The sequence below is a fragment of the Babylonia areolata genome, chromosome 8 (assembly GCF_041734735.1).
Source record: "Babylonia areolata isolate BAREFJ2019XMU chromosome 8, ASM4173473v1, whole genome shotgun sequence".
Taxonomy (NCBI): Eukaryota; Metazoa; Mollusca; class Gastropoda; order Neogastropoda; family Buccinidae; genus Babylonia; species Babylonia areolata.
In genome coordinates, this window is record NC_134883.1 from 2,463,548 (window position 1) to 2,472,983 (window position 9,436).

General features: G+C 43.5%; 2 protein-coding genes across 2 annotated transcripts in view; one reads left to right on the top strand and one right to left on the bottom strand.

Moving 5' to 3' along the window:
- The window catches only part of LOC143284455 (endosome/lysosome-associated apoptosis and autophagy regulator family member 2-like), a 46,067-nt gene extending 43,273 nt beyond the window's left edge, over window positions 1-2,794 (bottom strand). The window contains exons 1-2 of the mRNA XM_076591097.1: window positions 2,490-2,794; window positions 1,755-1,887 (exon numbers count right to left, since the gene is read on the bottom strand). Coding sequence (XP_076447212.1) covers window positions 1,755-1,887; window positions 2,490-2,585 — 229 coding nt within the window. The 5' untranslated portion in view covers window positions 2,586-2,794. The remainder of the gene's footprint in view (window positions 1-1,754; window positions 1,888-2,489) is intronic.
- A 1,167-nt stretch (window positions 2,795-3,961) lies between these two features.
- On the top strand, window positions 3,962-9,182 carry LOC143285002 (protein CFAP276-like). Its single transcript, XM_076592169.1, has 4 exons — window positions 3,962-4,154; window positions 6,229-6,506; window positions 7,620-7,738; window positions 8,885-9,182. Exons 1-4 carry the CDS (start codon window positions 4,071-4,073, stop codon window positions 8,953-8,955), a joined length of 552 nt encoding a protein of 183 aa, XP_076448284.1. The 5' UTR covers window positions 3,962-4,070; the 3' UTR covers window positions 8,956-9,182.
- The last annotated feature ends 254 nt before the right edge of the window (window positions 9,183-9,436 follow it).

Here is a 9,436-nt window from a genome sequence, read left to right on the forward strand (position 1 = left end):
GTTTTTCTTTTGGGTGGTGTGGTGGGTGGGAGCTGCTGGAATTGATAAATTCTCTGGCAAGCGACAAACTGTGCTGCCCTCATGTCAGTATGACAAGGGTCCAGCCAAAAGCCATGTTTTAACATGGGATTCAGTTCATGGTTTTCAGAATATGATTTATTTAGTGATATTCAGTACAGACTGGGCATCATTTGACAATGCCTTGTCAACAATATGGACTAAGACAGTTAGCTGACAGCATGTTCTCTAAACAGGAAGGGATCATGTTTCATTTCTTATATAGGATCGTATAGCATGATGTATAAGGTCACGTGACCACTCTTGACAGTAATGGCATCCTATTAACAGCACACCAAATCAATATATAAGCTCTACAGATGACCTGCATCAACCATTACAAAATAACTCAACACCAAAAAAATTACATTCTTCCTTTTCTTCAGGGAAAAGGGATCATGTGTCCCCTTTCTGTTTCAGTTTGGTCTCTAGTAGATGATTCACTAAAAGTATTTCAAGGTGGATTTTTTGTTCTTTGCTTTTTTATGTCTCATGATTTATCATCTCTAAGTTGTTTGTAAAATAGTCCCTCTTGCCTTAATAAAGATTTTACTTAAATTTGAGAGCTAAATTCTTAAGCAACAAACAGAAAGCTTATGAGGTAAATGAAATCTATAACTTTGTATAACTATAACTGTATAAGCCAAGTCAAGAAGCATCCTCAGGGGATATCAAAAAGAAAAAAATCTTGCGACAATACATAATTTGCAGACAGTGACTGAGTGAGTCACAATTTACAGGCAGTCATCAAATAAGTGACTTCAGAGATACATTTGTTAATTATGTGTAAATATTTTCTTCTGTGTACATGTTTATCATTGAGTGTGCATGTATAATACATATATGTGCATGACAAAGAGCACAAAGCAATTTAACTGCACCAGTGTTTAAAAAACTGTTGTGGTATTGTTCATTCACTCATCCTTGTGCACTACTGCATATAGTATTATTACACAAGACTGAAACACGTTCAATCGAAGGACCATATGCCCTAAGCAAGGAAATAATGCAAATAAAAATGGGAACATGGGAAAGATTGCATAAGTATAACTTCATCAGTTCATGAGTAGTAAGAGCACATTTGTAATCAGTCCATCTGTTTTGCTTAACTGTAACTGTTACATGAGAAAGACATGCATATATATATATATACATACACACTTGCACCATGTGTGTCCATTTGTGAACATGCTAACCCTGTTCAATTTACAATCTCAAAGAATGAAAAGAATAAAACTGCTAAAAAAAAAAAAAAAAAAAAAAAAAAAAAAATCTTTCATATATTTCTTCCCAAGTTATATGCATTTCCTTCCATATTTAGTGGCTTATTGAACTGGAAATTGGAGTGGGGGAGAGAGTGGAAGCTTCCCCATCTGCAATTGGTATCTGGTGTGTAAGTGTGTGTGTGTGTGTGTGTGTGTGTGTGTGTGTGTAAATATCTGTATCACTGTATGTGCGTGCACGTGTGTGAACGTGTGTGTATCTACACTGTAACTCAGTTACACTGTAAGTATGTGTATATGTGTGGGTGCATGTATGCATGTGTGCATAAATGGTTGTGTGTGATCACACACACAGCTGTGTGTTCACAATATTGTCAATTTACATTTTATCTTATTTCAATATGATAAAGTTAAATCGACACCATCATTATCATTATCATCATAATAAATGATTTGTTGTCAATTAATACTCACTGCAGTCCTTCCCTCTGACAGGGGGGCTTGGAGCACCACCTTTGCTGACTTTGCACATGTCTTTCTTGGGTACTGACACTCTCCACCTGCCTCCATCACTGTCACATTCTGTGTATTCAAAGTGGAAATCTTCCTGCAAAATATAAACAATGTCATTATTGTCAGCTGGAAATTTGCATTCTTGCTACTCAAATCCTCCCAGTCTTGTCCACTGATCCAATGATGTGAATAATTATATATAATTATAATATATTTGTTAAAAACTATGTGGTGAAATCAAATGGCATGTGATATCTCTGAAATAATAACAATAAAACAATATTTCAAAACAAAAATGACTTCAAAGTATTATTTAATAATCTTCATGAATACATACGTACTGGAACTGATATCGAGACAGATGTAGCCTGTGTTGGGTAACTGGCTGATGTTTGTGGTGGTAAAAATATACAGCTGGTGTGGTAGGAACATGAGGAAATCCTAATTCCGCATGTAAGCAGATCAACCATTGAACAGGCTTCCAACCAAACTGAATCATTTAGTAGAAAAATTGATCCGAAACATGGAGCAAACGTCGAGAGAGACAGAGAGAGAGAGAGAGAGAGAGAGAATTATCCACTGCAGCGTATTATTGATTGATTTAATGAGATAGGCAGAAAAAAAAGGCGAAAAACTGTTTTATAATATTTCGCAAACACTTATTCCCAGTCCATAAAATCAATAAATTGAACTTACCGGCTTGCATTCTGGAAGCGAGTCACCTGCGACTCGTCTGTCCACCATCAAAACGACACACAGCACTGTCACCAAAGCACCAACTGTATTCATCATTTCATTGTTCGCAGAACCGATAAAATGGACACACAATCAACTGTTTCAACGAGCTGCAGACTATTTATCGGAGAACTCACAAGCTATATTTCCACAGGCAGTTTGCAAGAAGACCGAAATTATCGTGCCGTTTGGTGTTGAATGGAAAGCGAAAGCCTGCACGTCAGTCGCTGTGCACGTCAGTGAGCGCTGTGGCACAAGTCCGCAAAAGCGAAAAAAATAGCCACAAATAAGCTTACGGATCAGCCAGCAAACAACCAGGCTGCTGTTTTTTCGAAAACAACGCGCGTTGTGGGCTATGAATACTGAATTCACAAAAGAAAGAAAGAAAGAAAGAAAAAAAAGAGAGTTAAGGACCATAAACATTTAAACTTGAATTTAACGTAAAATAATCGTGATTTTAATCCAGTTAGGATCATGTACAAGCAACGTACGTTTCATAAACTTTGCAACAAATATTTGTGATCCCAGTCAATGCAAACGATGGTTGGTTTCCTCACACTATGCCATCTGCATAGTAGCTAAGCGCGTCGAACAGGAAAACTCGTTTTTCTTCTGATTTTTATTTTGTTTTGTTTGTTTGTTGTTGTTTTGTTTTGTTTATTAAAGACGAACGTTTTATATCTCTCACTTATTTTTTTTACCCTTGCTTCTAGCTTCCACCTCTGAACTTCCATGTTAAGCCCAAATGTGACAGCATGAAGCCGCATCCTTAATTTTATCTATTCATTATTATCTTTTTATTTTTATTTATTGGGGGCTGCATGCATGATGAGCTTGGGCGGGGAGTGGGGGAGAGATTCAATTGGAGGGTGGGTGTCTTTCTGTTTCGCGATCATAAGTACGCATGTCATGCCAAAAGAAAGATTATTATATTATATTCTCTTTACAAAATAAATATGGATAGTAAAATCATAATTCTGATTTATTTTTTTCTGTTAATCAATTGTCAGTTGTCAATATCGTCATCACCACTTAAGTGTAAATAAATTTGTGCCTCATTTAACATGTACAATTACACTGGCAACATAGCGAGCAAACCTAGCTCCCATGCTGAATAATCTCAGTCATTGATTCTAGTGTCTTATATTTCAGTAGACTGACTGCTCATATTTTCTTCGTCAGGTTTATGTTTATTCAAATAACCTCGTTTCTCGATGCGCATGCGTAATACTCTGTCGGTAGAACTCGGAATCATTCATCTGCTTGAAAAACAACAACTGATCGATAACGCTACAAAACTGAAATTTTATGATAAAATATCTTCTTATAGGACCACTTTGTATACTGATACAGACATCGAGAATGGGTAATAAAAACTAGAGTAACAACAATCACTTCCGTTCCCAGAGTTCAGTTGTGTATCCTTGGTGATCACCTCAGCTTCGTCTGCTGTCTGCTGGCTGGCTCGTCAGGTGCGCGTGCAGGAAATCACCATCCTCCGTCGAGAGCGTTTCGGTGTGTCCGGCTGTAAATAATTCCAGAATGGCTACTATGTCGAAGAGAGACCCCTACCCTTTCCCCAAACTGCAGAATGACGAAAACTTTTATGGCAGTGGAGCTCAGCAGGTAAGTGTGGGCTGTCACTGAATGGAGCCTTTGTTTTTCGCCTTTAACTGAACCTATCGCGCGTTCGTGTGTGTGTGTGTGTGTGTGTGTGTGTGTGTGTGTGTGTGTACGTGCGTGCGTGCATGCATGCGTATGTGTGTGTGTGTGTGTGTGTGTGTGTGTGTGTGTGTGTGTGTGTCTCGATCTGTCTATGTCTATTCGGCTGTCAGTCTGTCCCTGCCTCTGTTTCTCTGTCAACTGTCTATCGGTCTGTCTGTCTGTCTGTCTGTCTCTCGTCTTACTCATTCGATCTCTCTCTCTCTCACACACACACACACACACACACACACACACACACACGCATACACAGACACGCACGTACGCATACACACACACGCACGCACGTACGCACGCAAGCACGCGCGCGCGCGCGCGCGCGCGCACACACACACACACACACACACACACACACACACACACACACTATTGTTTCGTTCATTTTCATTTTTACGGAAAATTTGGAACCTAGTAGCGAACACGTATAACTTGAACTAAGACCACAATCCAGCAAATACCTGGTCGTAGATCTGGACAAGGCTAACAACTAATGGAGTGGAAAAGTATAACTAATACCCCGACAATTGGCGCCTGACCATATCTGTGTCTCCAGGTCGGACCACGAATAATGATCACCGTTGGCTACCTAAGTGGACTGCGGTTTTGTCCACGCTGAGCTTATTTTCACCTTGTATTATATTGGCCTTGGGAGGAAACCAGTCGTACTACTTAGGCTATACTAAATGGTGTTGTAGGTGATCGCATTCGTTCTACATAACCGATCGAAGCAGTGCTTTCCATCAGTAAAAGACTGTTATTGCTGCAGAATCGGCGTCCACCCAGTAGGCTATACATCTGCATCCTTCTCATGTGGAACGGTCAGGCTTGTAAATTCGTAAAGAAAGATTAAACATCGCACTGAAAACAATGAATGAATTGCTGGCACCTGGCCGTTATCAGCCTACCTTGTAGAAGATGATAATACCTGGAGAAATGCGACTCGATCAGTCACTATAACATGCTCAATCCCAAGCCGTTCTCTCATTCTCGCCGTCTCTTTCACCGTACGTGCGCACTATCGTACACACACACATCGCTCTCATGATTATCATACATAAACACACTGACACGTGTGTGTGTATGTGCGCGCGCCACACACACACACACACACACACACACACACACACACACACACACACACACACACACACACACACACACACACACACACACACACACACACATGTACTCACAGGACACGCGCGCGCGCGGATAGTGAAAGTTAAAGAACAGTTACACACATTTCTCGGGTAATGCCCTATTTTACCATTCTTAATTCATGAACCTATTTCATCGGCAATTTTTGTTCATGTATGAAACGATATTACCGTTGGTATAATTGTATTGTAACCCATTGTCAGTGGATTCCGACTCTTATTAAACTTTTGTACTGTTATATATTTAATTAAACAAATTTTGTACTCAGTTTTGATGCTGATTCAGTCACTAAACTAACGTGCCGCCTTCATGCTTTTCTCCGGTTTTTATTTTGGTCCTACAAAGCATGACTGAATAGGTACCCAATAGGACGGGCGCAATAACAGAGTTGTCAAAGCGTTGGACTTTCAATCTAAGGGTCCTGGGTTCAAATCTCGGAAACGGCGCCTGGTGGGTAAAGGGTGGAGATTTTCCCCGATCTCCCAGGTCAACATATGTGCAGACCTGCTTGTGCCTTAACACCCTTCGTTTGTATACGCAAGCAGAAGATGAAATATGCACGTTAAAGATCCTGTAATCCATGTCAGCGTTCGGTGGAGTGTTGAAACAAGAATATACCCAGCATGCACACCCCCGAAAACGGAGTATGGCTGCATACATGGCGGGGTAAAAACGGTAATTTACGTAAAAGCCCACTCGTGTACACACAAGTGAATGAAGATGAATAAGTAACCAATAGGTGCAATAATTTAATACCCTAACATAAGAGATTGCCCATTTCGCGGCCCCACGACTAAAGCACGAAGTGCTGGTGACACAGGTGGCCCCCAAGACCAACAGCTGGACGGTGTTCAAGGACTCGAACGAGGTGTACGGGGTGCCGACGCATCTTGCTCAGCAGCAGGAGCCGTGGAAGCGGCTCAACAGCACCCACACGCTGAGCAGCTCCCGTCACGAGGTCTACCACTTCGACCCCCAGGCCCCGCGCGACTCGCTGGACTTCGTGCTGAAGGCCAAGTACGACCAGCACGAGCAGTTCTTGCAGGACAAGAACGAGACCCTGCACCAGAGGGAGACGTTCGACGAGGACCAGGCTGGGTGAGTGAAGAGTGTGGTGCTGGTGGTGTGTATCTCATTGGAATGCCTTTTACACACACACATACACACACACAGTAACACACACACACACACACACACACACACACACACACAGTGACACAGAAACACGCATACACATGCACACGCACACACGCACGCGCGCGCGCGCCCACACACACACACACACACACACACACACACACACACACACGCTTCGTATGGTTCGGCTCATTCGATCTATTTCTGTTAATTTTTGTCTGCCGCGTCTGTCTGTCTGACAGTCTGTATGAACCCCCCCCCTCCCCCCGCCCACCCCCCTCACCCCCACTCACCCCTCCCCCAGAAGCATGTTCCTTGCTTATCCATTGACTTCGTTAAGGAAGAATTCTATTGAGTGCCCTTTAGTCTTGTCTGGAGTTATCTTGTCTTGCCTCGCCTCGTATCATCTCGTTTTCATCTCGTTATCATCTCGTATCATCTCGCCCTGTCCCGATCCTTCCCGTTCTGTCACCGGATCTCGTCTTGCCCAGCCCAGTCCTGCCCCGCCCCGTCTCACGTGTATACATTATTGTCTCGTTATGTCTCTCGTCTCGCTGTGTGTTGTCCTGTTCCGTCAGTCCTGTCTTGTCTTGTCTTGTCCTGTCGTGTCTTGTCTTGTCCAGCCTGTCTTGTCTCATCCTGTCCCGTCCTGCCCCGCCAGTCCTGTCTTGTCTTGTCCTGTCCTGTCCTGTCCTGTCCTGTCCTGTCCTGTCCTGTCCTGTCCTGTCTTGTCTTGTCTTGTCTTGTCTTGTCTTGTCTTGTCCTGTCTTGTCCCGCCAGTCTTGTCTTGTCTTGTCTTGTCTTGTCTTGTCCTGTCTTGTCTTGTCTTGCCTTGTCCTGTCTTGTCCCGCCCGTCCTGTCTTGTCCTGTCCCGCCAGCCCTGTCTTGTCTTGTCCTGTCCTGTCCTGTCTTGTCTTGTCCTGTCCTGTCCTGTCTTGTCTTGTCCTGTCCCGCCAGTCCTGTCTTGTCTCATCCTGACCAGTCCTGTCTTGTCCAGTCTTGTCCTGTCTTGCCTTGTCCCTCTTTGACCACACGCGTCACTGATTTGCCGTTGCTCTGTGCCTTGTCCCTCAGCCGTAAGCTGAAGAACCGGGTGGTGGTGGTACCCAAGAAGGAGCCCGAGATGAACCACCCCATCTCCATCACGGAGCAGGAGAAGAAGGAGAGCATGCACAGCGTCAAGAACGCTATCGGTGAGTTGGTCAGGTCGTCAGGTGTAGTTTCCTGCAGCCGTCAGAGCATGCGGACGCTATACAGCATCTGCTGAATCAAAACACACACGCACGCACGCACACACGCACACACACACACACACACACACACACACACACACACACACACACACAGAGTCTCTCTCTCTTTCTCTATCTATCTATGTGTATATATATATATGTTTGTATATATATATATATATATATATATATATATATATATATATATATATATATAGAGAGAGAGAGAGAGAGAGAGAGAGTATTGTATTGTATATTGTTCTTTTGTCACAACAGATTCCTCTATGTGAAATTCGGGATGCTCTCCCCACGGAGAGTGCGTTGGTACATTGAGAACGCCACCCATTCTTAAATATCCTTTTTTTCTACCTGCAATTCTATTTGTTTTCCTATCGAAGTGAATTTTTCTACAGGAGGAAGAAAAACTGGTGGCTGTGGGACTCGAGCCAGTGCGCTCAGATTCTCTCGCTTCCTGAGCGAACGCGTTACTGCTAGGCCAACACTCCAGAAGAGAAAAGGCAGAAGATGCTTTGTCATTTCTTACTGCAAAAAGTCCGCTTTAACTCACTCAGTACGGCCAGTCCTCTCTTCTCCTCTACACAGACCCCTCGGATGTCCAGTGGGTGTCTGAATGACCCAACCTTTAGCTTCCGTCGTCAGAATTGTGGTATTCTTTGTCAACATTCACCTCTTCAGTATAAGAGCCTTCCGCTTGCAATATTTTGATGATGGTAATTGGGCTGAAACGCTGTTAACGTCGTCTCTTTCGCCGTTCGTATGGAAAGAGTTAAGGCATATATCTCTCCTCCTCATCTTTCTTCTTCTTCTTCGTCTTCTTCTTTTTCACAGTTTGTTTTCAGTTCCCGTGGTTCAGAGCATTTAGCGGTCGCCCTTTTTTTCATGGCTAATTGTTCCTGTTACTTAAGTGTGCATGCAGACATGCTTATGTCGATGCTGGTGATCGAGCTGTGCGCTCCAGTAGGTCCGTGGGTGCGTCAGTAAAGGTGCGCACGTGCGTACCTTGTGTTGTCTGGCATTCGATTTGAGATGAATGGCACTCTGTCTATAACGCTGTTCCTGCAACGTAGTGTGTTGCCTGTGTTCCAGAGAGTCACCACACGCAGACCACCAACAAGGGCTACTCGCGCAAACCTGACGGTGGCTTCTTCACCTCTTGAAGAGCATGCAGTTGATATCTTCACCCACCCCATCCTCCCTCCTCCTCACGTCAATCTTTTTTTTGTGTGTGGTTCAGTCGTTGTCATCTTTCTCTGTGACCCCATTTTGTGCCTCTCCTTGTATCCTTGTATGTATGTATGTGTGTGAGTGTGGTGTGCATGTGTGTGTGTAACTGCGTGGTGTGATTTGTTTTGTTCAACGATCTCTCTTCACAGACACCCACCCCCCGCCCCCTCATCCCCCCCCCTCCCCCCCAAAAAAGGACCAGGACTGAACGTAGTCCTCACCTTATGTAAAAGAAGTCTGGACACAATTTTTAAGTTTGAATTATGACAGCGAAGAAGGGCAGAGTGATCTTCAAGCATTGTAAAGGTCTTTCAGTGAAGACGTAATTACAGTTGCCAAAGCGTCTTTTCAAGCGGATGTCACCAGAGATGGGCGCGCACAAAAGAAGTGAATGTGCGCTTTTAATCGAGGGGA